The sequence below is a fragment of the Engystomops pustulosus genome, chromosome 3 (assembly GCF_040894005.1).
Source record: "Engystomops pustulosus chromosome 3, aEngPut4.maternal, whole genome shotgun sequence".
NCBI lineage: Eukaryota > Metazoa > Chordata > Amphibia > Anura > Leptodactylidae > Engystomops > Engystomops pustulosus.
In genome coordinates this window covers 230,714,005-230,732,405 of record NC_092413.1, presented here as the reverse complement: position 1 = coordinate 230,732,405, position 18,401 = coordinate 230,714,005, and the positions used below count along the sequence as shown (strand labels likewise).

General features: G+C 47.0%; 1 protein-coding gene across 1 annotated transcript; it reads left to right on the top strand.

The window, feature by feature from the left end:
• The first annotated feature begins 218 nt into the window (after positions 1-218).
• LOC140122777 (fucolectin-like) lies at positions 219-14,395 on the top strand. Its single transcript, XM_072143976.1, has 4 exons — positions 219-254; positions 9,715-9,773; positions 12,664-12,970; positions 14,181-14,395. Exons 2-4 carry the CDS (start codon positions 9,716-9,718, stop codon positions 14,347-14,349), a joined length of 534 nt encoding a protein of 177 aa, XP_072000077.1. The 5' UTR covers positions 219-254; position 9,715; the 3' UTR covers positions 14,350-14,395.
• Positions 14,396-18,401: the final 4,006 nt, after the last annotated feature.

Genomic DNA, 18,401 nt, shown 5'->3' with positions numbered 1-18,401 from the left:
ATCCAAAGTAAACCAAATTTATAAGAAGGAGAACGTGTTTTGATACCTCGGCCTCAGACAGTTTATTCATCGGGTGTAGAAATCCCTAAGACATTTGTTACAAAGATTAATCTCTCTGTACATAAGACTGGAGCGGACATTTACATTTTTCGGCCAATCCCTGCCCCCCACTCTATGGGGTGAGGACACCCAGGACTATATAAGAGGTTCCCATCACCTCTGGGGAAACGGCTGGTGAATATTCCTACAGCAAGGTAAGACCTTTATATAGCGCCATCATATACTGTAGCCCTTTACAAACCATTGGGATATATACAGATAACATGGAACATTACAGGGTAAAAAATAGTCATATGGTACAATAGGAGTGAGGGCCCTGCTCCCAAGAGCTTACAGTCTATGAGTATGAGGGGGTGACACACGAGCTTACAGTCTATGAGGATGAGGGGGGGCACAAGAGCTTACAGTCTATGAGGATGAGGGGGTGACACAAGAGCTTACAGTCTATGAGGATGAGGGGGTGACACAAGAGCTTACAGTCTATGAGGATGAGGGGGGACACAAGAGCTTACAGTCTATGAGGATGAGGGGGGACACAAGAGCTTACAGTCTATGAGGATGAGGGGTGACACAAGAGCTTACAGTCTATGAGGATGAGGAGTGACACAAGAGCTTACAGTCTATGAGGATGAGGGGTGACACAAGAGCTTACAGTCTATGAGGATGAGGGGGTGACACAAGAGCTTACAGTCTATGAGGATGAGGGGGGAAACAAGAGCTTATAGTCTATGAGGATGAGGGGGTGACACAAGAGCTTACAGTCTATGAGGATGAGGGGGTGACACAAGAGCTTACAGTCTATGAGGATGAGGGGGTGACACAAGAGCTTACAGTCTATGAGGATGAGGGGGTGACACAAGAGCTTACAGTCTATGAGGATGAGGGGATGACACAAGAGCTTACAGTCTATGAGGATGAGGGGGTGACACAAGAGCTTACAGTCTATGAGGATGAGGGGGTGACACAAGAGCTTACAGTCTATGAGGATGAGGGGATGACACAAGAGCTTACAGTCTATGAGGATGAGGGGGTGACACAAGAGCTTACAGTCTATGAGGATGAGGGGGACACAGGAGGTATAATATGTATATTATTAGGGGGAGCTGCCAGGACGTACCAATCTGATTCAATATAGAAACACAGTACTAGAATTAAGCTCACTACATGAAAACAGAACCAGGCTCAGTACATAAAGACAGCACAAGAACCAGGGTCAGTCAGTATTTACAGAATCATGGTAATAACATACTGTATATACTCGTGTATAACCCGAGTTTTTCAGCACAAAAAAATATGCTAAAAAACCTCACCTCGGTTTATACACGGGTCAATATGCGTTCTTGCGATCTGCAGGCCGGCGCACACTATGATGCGGTCACTGCTAATGACGTCATCGTTTGCGCCGGCGGGCAGATCGCGTAGATGTGTCTCTACCGGCTGTCACGGCAAAGGGAAGAAGGAAGAGGAGCCGCGGGGACTGGAACATCAGGGAGCTGCGCTGGGCTTCGGGACCATCCGAAGGTGTGTATGTAAGTTTATTTTTTTTTATGTGCTTGCCAAACTGCCGGCTGGATGTATACTAAAGGGGCCTTGCTGCATACTACATGGGGTCGACTGGCTGTATACTACATGGGTATGGCTGGCTGTATACTATATGGGTATGGCTGCCTGTATACTACGTGGGGCTGGATGGCTGTATACTACATGGGGCTGGCTGGCTGTATACTACATGGGGCTGGCTGTATGCTAATGGGGGCTGGCTGTATACTACATGGGGTCGACTGGCTGTATACTACATGGGTATGGCTGACTGTATACTACATGGGGCTGGATGGCTGTATACTACATGGGGCTGGCTGGCTGTATACTACATGGGGCTGGCTGTATGCTAATGGGGGCTGGCTGTATACTACATGGGGTCGACTGGCTGTATACTACATGGGTATGGCTGACTGTATACTACATGGGGCTGGATGGCTGTATACTACATGGGGCTGGCTGGCTGTATACTACATGGGGCTGGCTGGCTGTATACTACATGGGGCTGGCTGTATGCTAATGGGGGCTGGCTGTATACTACAGGGGGCTGGCTGGCTGTATAATACTGGGTGCTGGCTGGCTGTATACTACATGGAGCTGGATGGCTGTATACTACTAAGGGCTGGCTGTATACTATAAAAAAGGAGTATAAAAAACCCTGACCGGAGCTCCCAATGATTCCAATACGGCTGTTGTTCAAAATTCCTTCAAAGATCTTCAATTATATTCTACCGATGAGGAAAGTTTGGCAACAAGATGTAGGTCACTATTCAGAACGTCCTTAAGGTGCAGTTTTCTCCTTAAACTCACTCAACCGTGTGGTAGCAAAAACTAAAAGAGAAAGTAGGCACCAAATCGCATAGTACGTTCTTAAAACCTTGGATTTTATTCTTAAAAGTTATACTCACAAGAGTATGTTTAAAATGCGCATAAAACAGTATACAAAACGGGACGCCAGCTCCACTCGCTCGCCCGACCCTGGGTTTCGCCGTTCTCAGCTTCTTCCGGGGCGTGTGCTGACGTCCAATATCAGTCCCGTATTTAAATACTTAATGACCATAGTACATATTACACAAACTTACATGTGAACAGTACATACATGCATTATAGTTTGTTAGAGGGGTTCTTTCCCCAACTCTGACTTAGTACAGATCAAGCGTCTTTCAACTACACATTGGTCTTTCATTTTGATATATATATGTGTGTGTGAACTGCAACCAAAAATCTCCAATCCCATTGTTATTAGAATATTCAAACGATTAAATGTGAGTTCACATGCACTCTAGCATATCTCCCCTCACATTTAATCGTTTGAATATTCTAATAACAATGGGATTGGAGATTTTTGGTTGCAGTTCACACACACATATATATATCAAAATGAAAGACCAATGTGTAGTTGAAAGACGCTTGATCTGTACTAAGTCAGAGTTGGGGAAAGAACCCCTCTAACAAACTATAAGTCCGTTGGAAAATATTTTTTTTTTTTGTCAAAAAAGTTATGTGGGAGAGAATATAGGCATAGTAAGACAGGTGGATACTGCATGAGGAAAAGTAGGTGTGTGTAGAGATATAGAGGCCGCACTCCTCCTGTCACACAGGTGAAACAAATTACTCGGAGCAAGGTGAATGAACAAGTTTTACAAATCTTCTGCTAATTTTGTTTAGTATATATATTTGTATTTATGTATGTACTGTTCACATATAAGTTTATGTAATATGTTATCGGGACATTTTGTTTATGCATGTATGTACTGTTCACATGTAAGTTTGTGTAATATGTACTATGGTCATTAAGTATTTAAATACGGGACTGATATTGGACGTCAGCACACGCCCCAGAAGAAGCTGAGAACGGCGAAACCCAGGGTCGGGCGAGCGAGTGGAGCTGGCGTCCCGTTTTGTATACTGTTTTATGCGCATTTTAAACATACTCTTGTGAGTATAACTTTTAAGAATAAAATCCAAGGTTTTAAGAACGTACTATGCGATTTGGTGCCTACTTTCTCTTTTAGTTTTTGCTACCACACGGTTGAGTGAGTTTAAGGAGAAAACTGCACCTTAAGGACGTTCTGAATAGTGACCTACATCTTGTTGCCAAACTTTCCTCATCGGTAGAATATAATTGAAGATCTTTGAAGGAATTTTGAACAACAGCCGTATTGGAATCATTGGGAGCTCCGGTCAGGGTTTTTTATACTCCTTTTTTATTGTTTAAAGTGGGACTTGTTGGATCGGTCTCGGACTGTGGAGTTAGCTCCTGTGGTATGGAAGTGTGCTGCACTGTGTTTTTATAATTTTTGGCTGTATACTACATGGGGCAGGCTGGCTGTATACTACATGGGGCTGGCTGTATACTACATGGGGCAGCCTGGCTGTATAGTACTGGGTGCTGGCTGGCTTTAAACTACTGGGTGCTGGCTGGCTTTATACTACATGGAGCTTGCTGGCTGTATACTACTTGGGGCTGGCTGTATACTACATGGGGCTGGCTGTATACTACGGGGTGCTGGCTGTATACTACATGGAGCTGGCTGGCTGAATACTACAGGGGGCTGGCTGGCTGTACACTACATGGGGCTGGCTAAATACTACATGAGGGCTGGCTAAATACTACATGGGGCTGCCTGCCTGTGTACTACATGGAAGCTGGCTGGCTGTATACTCCTGGCTGGCTGCATACTGGGGGCTGATTGTATGCTACACGGGGATGGCTGTATACTACGTTGGGATGGCCGGCTGTATACTAAAGGGGGCTGCCTGTATATTGCATGGGGATGGCTTGCTGTATACTACTTAGGGCTGGCTGGCTGAATACTACATGGGGCAGGCTGGCTGTATACTACATGGGGCAGGCTGGCTGTATACTACTTGGGGATGGCTGGTTGTATACTACAGGGGGCTGGCTGGCTGTATACGACTGGGTGCTGGCTGGCTGTATACTACTTAGGGCTGACTGGCTGTATACTACATGGGGCTGGCTGTATACTACATGGGGCAGGCTGGCTGTATACTACTGGGTGCTGGCTGGCTTTATACTCCTGGGTGCTGGCTGGCTTTATACTACATGGAGCTGGATGGCTGTATACTACTTGGGGCTGGCTGGCTGTACACTACATGGGGCTGGCTAAATACTACATGAGGGCTGGCTAAATACTACATGGGGCTGCCTGCCTGTGTACTACATTGAAGCTGGCTGGCTGTATGCTCCTGGCTGGCTGCATACTGGGGGCTGATTGTATGCTACACGGGGATGGCTGTATACTACGTTGGGATGGCTGGCTGTATACTAAAGGGGGCTGCCTGTATATTGCATGGGGATGGCTTGCTGTATACTACTTAGGGCTGGCTGGCTGATGACTACATGGGGCAGGCTGGCTGTATACTACTTGGGGATGGCTGGTTGTATACTACAGGGGGCTGGCTGGCTGTATACAACTGGGTGCTGGCTGGCTGTATACTAATTAGGGCTGACTGGCTGTATACTACATGGGGCTGGCTGTATACTACATGGGGCAGGCTGGCTGGCTTTATACTCCTGGGTGCTGGCTGGCTTTATACTACATGGAGCTGGATGGCTGTATACTACTTGGGGCTGGCTGGCTGTATACAAAATGGGGCTGGCTGCATATTACAAGGGGCTGCCTTTATACTACATGGGGCTGGCTGGCTGAATACTACTGGCAGCTGGCTGGCTGTATACTACTGGGTGCTGGCTGGCTTTATACTACTCGGTGCTGGCTGGCTGAATACTACATGGGGCTGGCTGGCTTTATACTACTGGGTGCTGGCTGGCTGAATACTATATGGGGCTGGCTGGCTGTATACTACATGGGGCTGGCTGTATATTACAAGGGGCTGGCTGGCTGCATACTACTGGGGGCTGGCTGAATACTACATGGGGCTGGCAATATTATATTGGGGGCTGGCTGGCTGTATACTACTGGGGGCTGGCTGTATACTACTTAGGGCTGGCTGGCTGAATACTACATGAGGCAGGCTGGCAGTATACTACTTGGGGATGGCTGGCTGTATACTACAGGGTGCTGGCTGGCTGTATACTACTTAGGGCTGACTGGCTGAATACTACATGGGGCAGGCTGGCTGTATAGTACATGGGGCTGGCTGTATACTGCATGGGACAGGCTGGCTGTATACTACTGGGTGCTGGCTGTCTTTATACTACTGGGTGCTGGCTGTCTTTATACTACATGGAGCTGGCTGGCTGTATACTTCTTGGGGCTGGCTGGCTGAATACTACATGGGGCTGGCGGTATACAAAATGGGGCTGGCTGTATACTACAGGGGGCTGGCTGTATATTACATGGGGCTGGCTGGCTGAATACTACTGGAGGCTGGCTGGCTGTATACTACTGGGTGCTGGCTGGCTGAAAACTACATGGGGCTGGCTGTATACTACATGGGGCTGGCTGTATACTACATGGGGCTGGCTGTATACTACATGGGGCTGGCTGTATACTACAGGGGGCTGGCTGAATACTACTGGGGACTGGCTGGCTATATACTACTGGGGCTGGCTATGCACTACAGGGGCTGGCTGGCTATATACTACTGGGGGCTGGCTGTATACTACTGGGGACTGGCTGGCTATATACTACTGAGGGCTGGCTATATACTACAGGGGCTGGCTGGATGTATATTACTGGAGGCTGGCTGTATAATACGGGGGGGCTGGCTGTATACTACTGGGGATGGGATGGCTATATAATACAGGGGGCTTGCTATATACTACAGGTGCCTGGCTATATACTGGGAGGCTATGACCAATGCATTTCCCACCATCGGCTTATACTCGAGTCAATAGGTTCTCCCAGTTTTTGGTAGTAAAATTAGCGGTCTCAGCATATACTCGGGTCAGCTTATACCTGAGTATATACAGTAAATAGAGCATAATAACAAAACATGAATATAGTACCAGTACCAAGCTTAGTATAAATACAAGAACAGAAGCAAGCTCTTCACATAGCTACAGTAAGTGATCAGTATACAAATACAGTACTAGAATGGTGCTCAGTAGCTGAATATCACCAGAACCAAGCTCAGTGAATAAATGCAGCACAAAAACCCAGGTTACGCCTTACACAGAGCATCAGAACCAGGCTCATTACATACCATGACCATAAATTCAGTATACAAATCAATTTCAATGTATAATTTACCAGTAGATATTCTATGGTACTACTATATATGGAATAAGAAAAAGGTCAGGACTTTGGAACCTCTCAAACTACAAATCGGATCTGAAATAAGAACCTGATTCTCCAGGAACAATCGATTCAGTCCACTATTCAAGTCATTTATATTGACAGATGGCACAAAATCTAAATTGGTAAAAAAATGTTCAAAAATGTCTATACCTACAGAACTACACATCGAATTGAAAAACAATAAATTGGTTACAATTTTTTTTTTTTTTTGTCTAAAATGTTGAAGCGTTGCAGCACCACACTTGCACCTTGCACTGTATCTGAGACACCCGGAGACCCTGGGGAGAAGGGAGATGGGGTCCATTACCGCTTCTCCCTTCTCCTCTCCTCACAGTTTCGTGCTGAAGTAGCGCAATGCATAGAGGAGCAGAGCCGGCGCTGCTGCTGGTCTAAAGGGGCTAACCAGAGCTGCTGGTTCTAGACCCAGTCCAGCTCGGATCAGAACCCCCAGTCACAGGTGTTCGTTCCCCCTGTAACTGGGGCTCTTATAGATGCCCCAGTTACAGGGGAAAACTTGTAAAAGAAAAAAGTGAACTGTGAAAATGTCCCCCAGGAGTCTTTTGTGACCTCATGGGGGACAAATAAAGTAAACACACAGTAACAAAATATAATAAACATAAAAAAAAAAAAAAACAGACTGGATGGCATGATGCCGTAATACATATATAACAAACATGGGCCCTTTAATGCTAACCGAACCCCTAATATACAACTCAGCCTCAAGCACTGGAGCAGGATGAAGGATGGAGCAGATAAAAGGTATGAAAACGAGACCGGCGACTCGTTTTTATACCTTTTATCTATATAAACAACTTTGTAATGAATTTTATGCCTGACGAAGGTCCGGGTACCGGACCGAAACGCGTAGCATTTAAATAAACCAGCATTGGACCAGCAACACCGTCCTTGGATATTGATTCCGCGTTGAACGCCACTTCATCCTGCTCCAGTACTTGGGGCTCAGAATCTATTGCTGAATTTATACCACTACCGATCAGTCTACCCCTGGGCTGATCCAGGTAGAAAGGAGAACGGCGCCAGGAATCCTTTATTTTATTCTACATGCACATGTGTTTGTGCTACAAGGTGAGCACTTTTAAACTGTTCTTTTAGACCTTTTGCAAGCAGCTTTTACAATATCACACGAGGAGAGCGCTCCTGTCTTTTTTTGTCTCCCTTCCCCCAACTGGAGATCTGGGGTATATCTACTGATCACCTAACCCCCGGTCCCCCTCTCAGGTATCAGTCGCCTAATATACAACGTAACCATAAATAATGCAGACCACATCCTTATTTCTCCATTTAACAATTCAAAACGCTTAAGGCACTTGATTGAACAGGATCATGTTGCTCAGTTGCTCAATCTGGCAAGTCGGCCAGCCGAGCGTTCTCTTTTCCATCTCAACTTTCCGCCAGCTGTGACTTAGTGCATGTAAGAAACAAAATCAAACAGAAATTTACTTAAATGCCTCGGTCATTAGAGCCTTTTCCGGCCGTGTCACTATGGAGTTGCCGTCTTTATTCAAATTTTGGATTTGATGTATATTTATCAAAATATCCCATTTTTCTACGTTTTTGCACACATTTTTGGTGATTACAGCGCCATCCATCACCAAAATTGAAAAATCTATGTAAAATCAAGATAATTTTTCCTGGGGGATCCGAATCTGCAATAAAAAGGGCTTTTCATTTAACCTTTAACGCTGAGGCCCTTTTTCGTTTTTTTGCATTGCTATTTTTCACTCCCCACCTTCAAAAACCATAACTTTTGGAACCGTTTTGAATGGCACTTGCACCGTTTTCTTGTGGGCTTGGATTTTACAGCTTTCACTGTGCGCCCCAAATGACAGGTCTCCTTTATTCTTTCGGTACGATCACACGGAGATACCAAGTTTATATAGGTTTTATAATGTTTTCAATGTTTTTATTATATTTTGATAGATCAGACATTTTGGGACGTGGCGATACCTAACATGTTTAGGATTTTTACTGTTTATTTACATTTATATCAGTTCTAGGGACGGGGGGGGGGTGATTAGATTTTTATGTTTTTTAATTTAATGTTTTAAAACTCTATTTATTTTTTTACTATTTTTCACACCCCCTAGGGTACTTTAACCCGAGGTTGTCTGATTGATCCTTCCATATACTGCTATACTACAGTATTGCAGTATATGGGGATTTTCTACTTCATCTATTACATTGGGGCACATTTACTTACCTGTTCGACGAAGTTGCCCAAAAGTGCGTTGTCTGACGATAATGCGCTGTGCCGCAATTCACTAAGATGGTGCGCCCGATATCCTGCATGTGTCGCTTTCCCTGCTCAGGTTTGATGGTGTTCACCTTCTTCTTCCTGGTGTAAGTGCATTGTCTTGCAACACTATTTGCATGTTAAATCCCGCACTCAGTCTTAATCAGTCGGATTGTCTGGTGGCCTACCCCCCGATTTTTTCCACATGAAAGTAGCGCGGCTGTGCCACAACCCGATTGTGTGCGACATAATCCCAGCACAAACCACTGTTAAATACCTGTGACATCCGTGCAAATCCTAAAATTGCCGCAAAGTCCGACTAAAGTGCGATCCGCAACTCTTAGTAAAAAAGACGCAATGTGCAAATCGCACATTGTAATACATTGGGGCTCATTTACTAAGGGTCGTGCGCTGCACTTTCGTTGGGATTACACGGCTTGGACAGGTATTTAACAAGTGTCTGTGCTGGGATTGTGTCGCACGCGATTGAATTTTGGTGCAACTGCGTTGATTTCAAATTGTGGGCCATGCCAGACGATCCGACTGAGCGCGTGAGCCGTCTCCAAACACCCGCAGACGTGTTAAAGTGAACTAATCCTGTGAATTATCACCAAGACATGTTCTCCTTTGCAGGATGAAGCTTCTGCTCCTCGCGGTCCTGGTGTGGACGGCGTCTGATGAGGCTTCTGCAGGTTCAGTAACTTCTCTCCTCAGCCGCTTTATAATTATATCCTCCTCTAATATCAGTGATAAGTGATTTGGGTGTTTCTGATCCTTGATCTCTGGTTTGGGGTTTGATGTTTGTTCAGAGTCCCTGGTCCTGGGGTCTCTCTTTATTCTGTGGTTTAGGTTCTACATATAGGAAAACTACTATGGTAGATAAACCATTAACAGTGCCGGATAGATCCTGTAGTGTGATTCCAGCAATCTGTATGTACAGAGCTTTGCTATAAAATAAACTTTTATTGTAATGTAAATAAAGCAGAAGGTTCCCAAAACAAATATAGACCCCAAACCACAGAACAAATATAGGCCCAGGATTAAACAGCGTGTGCAGATACAGACCCCAAGCCAGAGCATATAATACATAGAGACCCCAGTAAACAACACTATAATCCAACACGGACCCCAAGAGATGCAGGATCAGACATCCTACACAAATACAGACCCCAAACTAGACTACAGTATAAACCGAAAAACCATATTAAGATATAACAAATATAGATACCTGTGCCCGCGTACTGTAGCATGGCGGGTACACGTTGGTGCTGGGGAGAGGAGGAGGAGGTGAGAGCCACTCACGCCTGCCCCTCTCTATAGAGAAACATGGCGCACGGCTCCGTATTCTGGGGAAATATAGGATATGTCCTATCTTTCTCCCGGCTACAGAACTACGGTGCAGTGCGTGTGCTGCACCGTACTGTCATTGCCGTCTGTGGGGGGCGAATATCGTCCCCCAAAGGCCGTGTGAATGAGGTGTAAATGCAGACCAAAAACAGAGAACACAACACATAGACATACAAGACCAGATACACAGATACAGACCCCAGACTAGGATCAGCTGTGCTTAATGGAAATCTTCCACTTGGTTTGTGGCAGGATATCCATTACCGCGGCCAGGGAACTCCTGTAGGAGCTTTGCTCCTTTCCTTGAGGTATAAAATTAATTTATTATCTTTATAAATGAAACAGAAGTGCATAGGGGGCATCACCAGAAGGATCTAATACACCCCCAAAGCACTTCCCCCTTCTCTCCCCTGGAGCATTTCTGCTTAATTTAAACCAGGGTTCAGGAACCTTTTTGGCTAATAGAGTCATGAACACCACATATTTAAAAATGTTATGTAAGAGCCATACCATATGCACATGCCCCCAGTAGATAGGTAGCCCCAGCACATGCCCCCAGTAGATAGGTAGCCCCAGCACATGCCCCCAGTAGATAGGTAGTCCCAGTGTCACGGGTGCCCCTGTGATCTAGGTCTCGGATTGCAAGCACACTCGTGCACCTCTCCATGGTGGCGCCCCTTTCCGAGCTCACTCAACCCACCACTTTCTGCCTCCTGTCCCGGCTGGCCACCGCGCATGCACCGGCACTCGCGGATTTAAAGGGCCAGTGCGCCGCTGATTGGTGCTGCCCACTTCGTGGGTTCCTATAAAGAATGGCGGCAACCAGATAGGTAGCCATACCACATGTCCCCCAGCATAGAGGTAGCCCCAGCACATACTCCCAGTAGATAGGTAGCCACAGCAAAAAAAAAAGAAAGAATATTCACTTACCAGCGCTCCCTGCAGCCAGCTCCTCATCGCTCCCACGCTCTTCTCTTTGACCCAGGCTTAGACGATGGTGGCGATGGCGCCTGGGTCGTACAAAGGACGTAGGCAGCAGTCTATGACACACACAGCAGCCACCACTATTTAAGCTCTGTCTGAGAGCCAGATGCAGCCAACAAAAGAGCCACATCCCGAGCCATAGGTTCCCTACCCCTGGTTTAAACAAGGATAAAAATGTATTTTATACCTAAGCAGACGAGAAAATCTCCTGTGGGAATGTCCTGGCAGTGATAATGGTCATCCTGCCACACATGAAGGGGTAGATTGCCTTCCGGGGTAGCTGATAAGTTGTAAGTGGTTAGGTTTGGGTGTCTGATACTGAGTCTTTATTCTGTGGTCTCGGATCTATATTTGCTTAAGGTGTTTGATCCTTTGTCTCTATTTATTCTGTTGTTTGGTTTTGGGCCAATATCTGTTCTTCAGCTTTTGGGAACATTGAGTAGATCTACATTATAATCCCCATCAGTGTCTGTACAATAAATCTCAATAATATATAGTTATAGTCATTTTATAGATATATTGGGGTCTGATTGTTGAGGGAAGAAAGTTCTCCATAATGTCCCTGAACAACCCTGAAGAGATCACAGGACGAGAAGGATCTCCAAGACAATAGAATCCGCACACTCTTTTCTAGTGTTGGTGCTCAATGTGGGATTCTCAATCCAAACTGTATCCAATCAGAAAACATGGCACACACGTTCTATATTCTTATTTCTCTTTTTTTATTTTTCAACAAATTTTTCACATGATAAAACCTTCACCATAAAGCAACAAATCAGTGAGGATTTTTCACAAGAAACAGATCAAAATTACGACGTTTCCGTCATCGCGACCTTTGTCAAGTTAGATCTGACTGTAAATTGTGTAGGTTTTGGTGAGGCCGAAATGACCGAAACATCGAAATTTTGATCTGTTTCTTGTGAAAAATCCTCACTGATTTGTTACTATATGGTGAAGCCTTTATCATGTGAAAAATATGTTAAAAAATTAAAAAAGAGAAATAAAAATTTAGGACGAGAAGGATCGTCATCATGTCAATAGAGTAAAGGATCTGTATGCTCCCCTACCCACTAGGCAACAGCCCTGGCTACAACAGATAACTTGTAGTGTAGTGACCTCGATTCTCCATGGAACCATATAGGTTTCTATACAGTATATCCTTATATTGAGCGCAGTTACAGATTCTGTAGGTTGTTTGTGCATCTATCACCTTAAATGACTGATAATTTATGTTTCATCTTCTCTCGATAGATAAGAATCTCGCACTTCAAGGTCGAGCCACAATGTCCTCCATTTATAAGGATACTGAGTCTCACTGGGGCTATCTGGGAATGGCAATAAATGCAATAGATGGAAACCCAGACACCGACTATTATCACGGATCGTGTTTTCACACACACAGAGAATTGTCTCCCTGGTGGAGGGTGGACCTGCTGAGGTCCTACAGGATTAGTCGCATAACCATCACTAACAGAGGCGACTGCTGCCGGAGCAGGATTAATGGTGCAGAAATCCTCGTCGGAGACTCTTTAACCAACAATGGAAATAACAATCCAAGGTGAGTGACGGGACAAGTATTAGAGAGCAGAAAGGAATTGGAGACTGAGGGGTTACAAGACACTTTATTAGATTCCAGTGACAGGGTGGACGCTCTTGTGTGTGTTGCGTGTCTGTTCCATGTTGTCTCCGTTTTGCTTGTGTTTGGCTGTCCCTGAAGGTCTAACATTGGTTAGAAAACACCGCGCCTGGTTGTACGGCCTCATCAATATTTCTAGTTGCCCATGACAACCAATCACAGCTCCCCTTTAAAATATTCAGGAGCACTGGTAAAATGAAATGTGAGCTGTAATTGGTTGCCACAGCTTGATAAATCTGCCCCAATGACTCTACAGGGAAAATCAGAGATACACGAGCATGAAGATGCCGGAGTGAAAGCTCCCTGAGCGCTATACGGGCCTCTACCTCATATTACCCACCATTATCTAATCCACTTACTATTACTTAGCCGCACCAGACTCATTACCAGTCCTGCTCATGGTACATTGAAGTCGGATCTACTATCAGCCACCATCTCCCCACTCGATGGGCCATCGAGGACCTTAACAGGGTTTTTCCATCAAACAAGTTAGGTCCTATCCACAGGATAGGGCCTAATGTGATGATTGGTGGGGGTCTCGGTGATGTCTATCCTATGGATAAGGCCTAACTTGCTTATCGTGGGGTCTCAGTGATGTCTACCCACAGGATAGGGCCTAATTTGCTGATTGGGGGGGTCTCAGAGATGTCTATCCTGTGGATAAGGCCTAACTTGCTGATCGTAGGGGTTCTCAGTGATGTCTATCCTGTGGATAAGGCCTAACTTGCTGATCCTGGGGTCTCAGTGACATCTATCCACAGGATAGGTCCTACCTTGCTGATCGGTGGGGGTCTCAGTGATGTCTATCCACAGGATGGGGCCTAACTTGCTGATCGGTGGGGGTCTCAGTGATGTCAATGCACAGGATAGGGTCTAACTTGCCGATGGGGTACAGATCCCTGAGGGACAGCACACAGTGGGCAGAGGTGGGGTACAGACAGTTCTCCTGGATTGGTTTATGAAAAACAAACTGCCAATTTAGGAAACTGTGGAGAAGTTACTGACAGCCCCCCCCCCCCATGTACATCAGTGTCTACTACAGTGTAATGTTATAGCAAAGTGCAAGGTGATAGGCTCCCTGGTCTCTGTACATGTATGAGAGGACACTTACATGTCACCTTTCTTCTCACAGGTGTGCGGTGGTGACTTCTCTCCCTGATGGAGGGACTCAGACCTATTATTGCAGAAATATGGTTGGGAGATACGTCAATATAGTTTTGACTGGAAAAACAGAATGTCTTCACCTGTGTGAGGTTCAGGTCTTTGGAGAAAATCTCCCAAATGAACACCCCTGCTTCTAATCAGGGCCTGAAATAATGACAGCAATGCCAATAATCACTGAACATATAACTGCAAAATGAAATAAAAGCTTCCGCACATTCTCCGCCTGATGTGTCATTTTTCCTGGGATTTCACCTTCCGGGGTCCTGCTGGAGAGGTGATGTAGAGGGTCTTGTAGGTCAGACATTGCTCCTGGGGATAAAGAAGAAGAATGTGAACTCCGGGGACCTGAGCGGATAAGCGACGGATCCAAGATATCCGGTGCACGATCTTAGTGAATCGCGGCAGATGGGCATGATCGTCGGAACAATGCACTTTGAATAGAGATGAGCGAACATACTCGTCCGAGCTTGATGCTCGTTCGAGCATTAGCGTACTCGAAACTGCTCGTTGCTCGGACGAATACTTCACCCGCTCGAGAAAATGGCATCTCCCGCCGTTTTGCTTTTTGGCGGCCAGAAACAGAGCCAATCACAAGCCAGGAGACTCTGCACTCCACCCAGCATGACGTGATACCCTTACACGTCGATAGCAGTGGTTGGCTGGCCAGATCAGGTGACCCTGGGATAGACTAGCCCCTGCCCGCGCTGCTCGGATCATTCTGTGTCTGGATGCCGCTAGGGAGAGAGCTGCTGCTGGTCAGGGAAAGCGTTAGGGTGTTCTATTAGAATAGTGTTAGGCAGGAGTGATTCAACAAGAACCCAACAGCCCTTCTTAGGGCTACAATAACGTTATACATTTTTTTTTTTTATTTGCAGCTAGTACCATATTGTGAGGAATTTGCAGGGGGACTTGCTACCGTTGTGTTTAGCTCTTAGTGACACACATATCCACCTCAAACACCAAAGTGGGACAATTTATTAGGGGTTTGATTTCAATTAGGCACAGTCTGCCAGTTTCTTTTTATTTTACGTTTATTTTTTCATAACTCAGCGTCATCTCATCTGGCATAGTAGTGTGCTTTCATACTTGGCTAGAAAATAGCCATAGGAGAATCCAAACGGCTTACTTACGCCTACAGTAGCGTTATATATATTTTATTTCTGGTTGATCTGCTGGTGGCTGGCCTTGCTGCAGTGCATCTACTACCATATTGTGAGGAATCTGTAGTGAGACTTGCGACCGTTGTGTTTAGCGCTTAGTGACGCACATATCCATCGCAAAGACCGAAGTGGGAAAATTTATTAGGGGTTTGATTTCAATTAGGCACAGTCTGCCAGTTTCTTTTTATTTTACGTTTATTTTTTCATAACTCAGCGTCATCTCATCTGGCATAGCAGTGTGCTTTCATACTTGGCTAGAAAATAGCCATAGCAATAGGATAGCATCGTTTGGTTTTAAAAATTAAAAACACAAAAAAAAAAAAAAACACAAAAAAACACAAAAAAAAGTAAAAAAAAAATTAAAGTTCTAACTTTCATTTTCAAAATGTTTAACCCGAGGGCTAGGGGTAGAGGACGAGGGCGGGGACGTGGGCGTCCAACTACTGCAGGGGTCAGAGGCCGTGGTCCTGGGCGGGGTGAGACACCACCTGCTTATGAGGGAGCAGGGGAACGCCGCAGAGCTACACTCCCTAGGTTCATGTCTGAAGTTACTGGGACTCGTGGTAGAGCACTGTTGAGGCCAGAACAGTGCGAACAGGTGATGTCGTGGATTGCCGACAATGCTTCGAGCAATTTGTCCACCAGTCAGTCTTCCACGCAGTCCACCCATGTCACCGAAATCGGCACTCCTCCAGCTCCTGCACCTCAGCCTCCTACCCCCCAGTCTGCCCCCTCCCAGGAAAATTTGGCATTTGAACCGGCATACTCTGAGGAACTGTTTTCTGGACCCTTCCCACAGTCACAAACCACTTGTCCGGTTGCTGCTGAGCAATTTTCCGATGCCCAGGCTTTCCACCAGTCGCAGTCTGTGGGTGATGATGACCTTCTTGACGTAGTGGAAGAAGTGTGTAAAGAGGTGTCCGACGATGAGGAGACACGGTTGTCAGACAGTGGTGAAGTTGTTGTCAGGGCAGGAAGTCCGAGGGGGGAGCAGACTGAGGGATCGGAGGATGATGAGGTGACAGACCCAAGCTGGGTTGAGAGGCCGGGTGAACACAGTGCTTCTCAGACGGAGGAGAGTCCTTGACCAGAACAGGTTGGAAGAGGCAGTGGTGGGGCCAGACGAAGAGGCAGGGCCAGAGCAGGTGCATCAGCGCCAAATGTGTCACGTAGTGAAGCTCCTGTGGCGAGGGCTCCCGCGGCGAGGGCTAGATTTTCAGAAGTCTGGAGGTTCTTTAAGGAAACACCGGATGACCGACGGACTGTGGTGTGCAACCTTTGCCAAACCAGGATCAGCAGGGGTTCCACCACTACTAGCTTAACTACCACCAGTATGCACAGGCATATGAATGCTAAACACCCCACTCAGTGGCACCAAGCCCGTTCACCTCCGGCCGTGCACACCACTGCTCCTTCCCCTGTGTCAGCTGATAGTCAGCCCCCTGCCCAGGACCCTGGCACAAAAACCCCATCGTCGCCTCCACGATCCTCCACAGCATCCACCAGCGTTCAGCTCTCCATACCCCAGACGCTGGAGCGGAAAAGGAAATATAGTGCAACCCACCCGCACGCCCAAGCCCTTAATGTCCACATCTCCAGATTGCTTAGCCTGGAGATGCTGCCCTATAGGCTAGTAGAGACCGAGGCCTTTCGCAACCTCATGGCGGCGGCCGCCCCTCGGTATTCGGTCCCCAGCCGCCACTACTTTTCCCGATGTGCCGTCCCAGCCCTGCACCAGCACGTGTCAGACAACATCATCCGTGCCCTGACCAACGCCGTTTCTGACAAGGTCCACCTGACCACGGACACGTGGACGAGTGCTGCCGGGCAGGGCCACTATATATCGCTGACGGCACATTGGGTTAACTTGGTGGAGGCTGGGGCCGAGTCTGACCCTGCGGCTGGTCATATACTGCCGACGCCGAGGATTGCGGGGCCTACCTCGGTCCAGGTCTTTCAGGCCTACTATGCCTCCTCCTCCTCCCACCCCTCCTCCACCTCCTCCTCCGAACTACCATCCGTGGGCATGGCGCCATCAGTCGCTAGCTCTAGGCACAGCAGCAGTGCCGTCGCTAAGCGATAGCAGACTGATCTGTGGCTGGCACCGCTGAACCTGAAGCCAGGCATGGTTGTGTGTGACAACGGCCGTAACCTGGTGGCGGCTCTGCAACTCGGCAGACTGACACATGTGCCATGCCTGGCCCATGTGTTAAATCTGATAGTTCAGCGTTTCCTCAAGACATACCCCAATGTGTCTGATTTGCTCACGAAGGTGCGCCGCACCTGTGCGCATTTCAGGAAGTCCAGCACAGATGCTGCCACTCTCAGGGCAGCGCAGCGCCGCCTCCAACTGCCCGCTCACCGACTGTTGTGCGACGTGCCCACCAGGTGGAATTCAACATTAACCATGTTATCCAGAGTTTACCAGCAGCGCAGAGCGATTGTAGACTGCCAGATGTCAACTTCCACCAGAACTGGTAGTCAGGTCAGTCAGCTTCCTCAAGTCTACAATGAGGAGTGGACGTGGATGTCTGATATCTGTCAGGTGCTGAGTATCTTCGAGGAGTCAACACAGATGGTCAGTGGCGATGCCGCCATCATCAGCCTCACCATCCCGCTGCTTGGCCTGTTGAAAAACTCTGTGATCAGCATGAAGTCGGAAGCTTTGCGCTCGTCACAAGAGACGGGGGAAGAAGATTCCCTTGTTGATAGTCAAAGCACCCTCAGGTCTGTTTCTCAGCGCATATCGGAGGAGGTGGAGGAGGATGAGGAGGAAGAGGAGGAGAATGTTGGCGAGACACAAGAGGGGACCATTTTTCAGTCCTTCACTGTTCAGCGTGTATGGGCAGAAGAAGAGGAGTTGGAGGAGGAGGAAATGGGCAGTCAGACCAGTGAGGGGAGTGAATTCTTGCGCGTTGGTACTCTGGCGCATATGGCAGATTTCATGCTAGGCTGCCTATCCCATGACCCTCGCGTTCAAAGAATTTATTCCAGCACCGATTACTGGGTATTCACTCTCCTGGACCCAC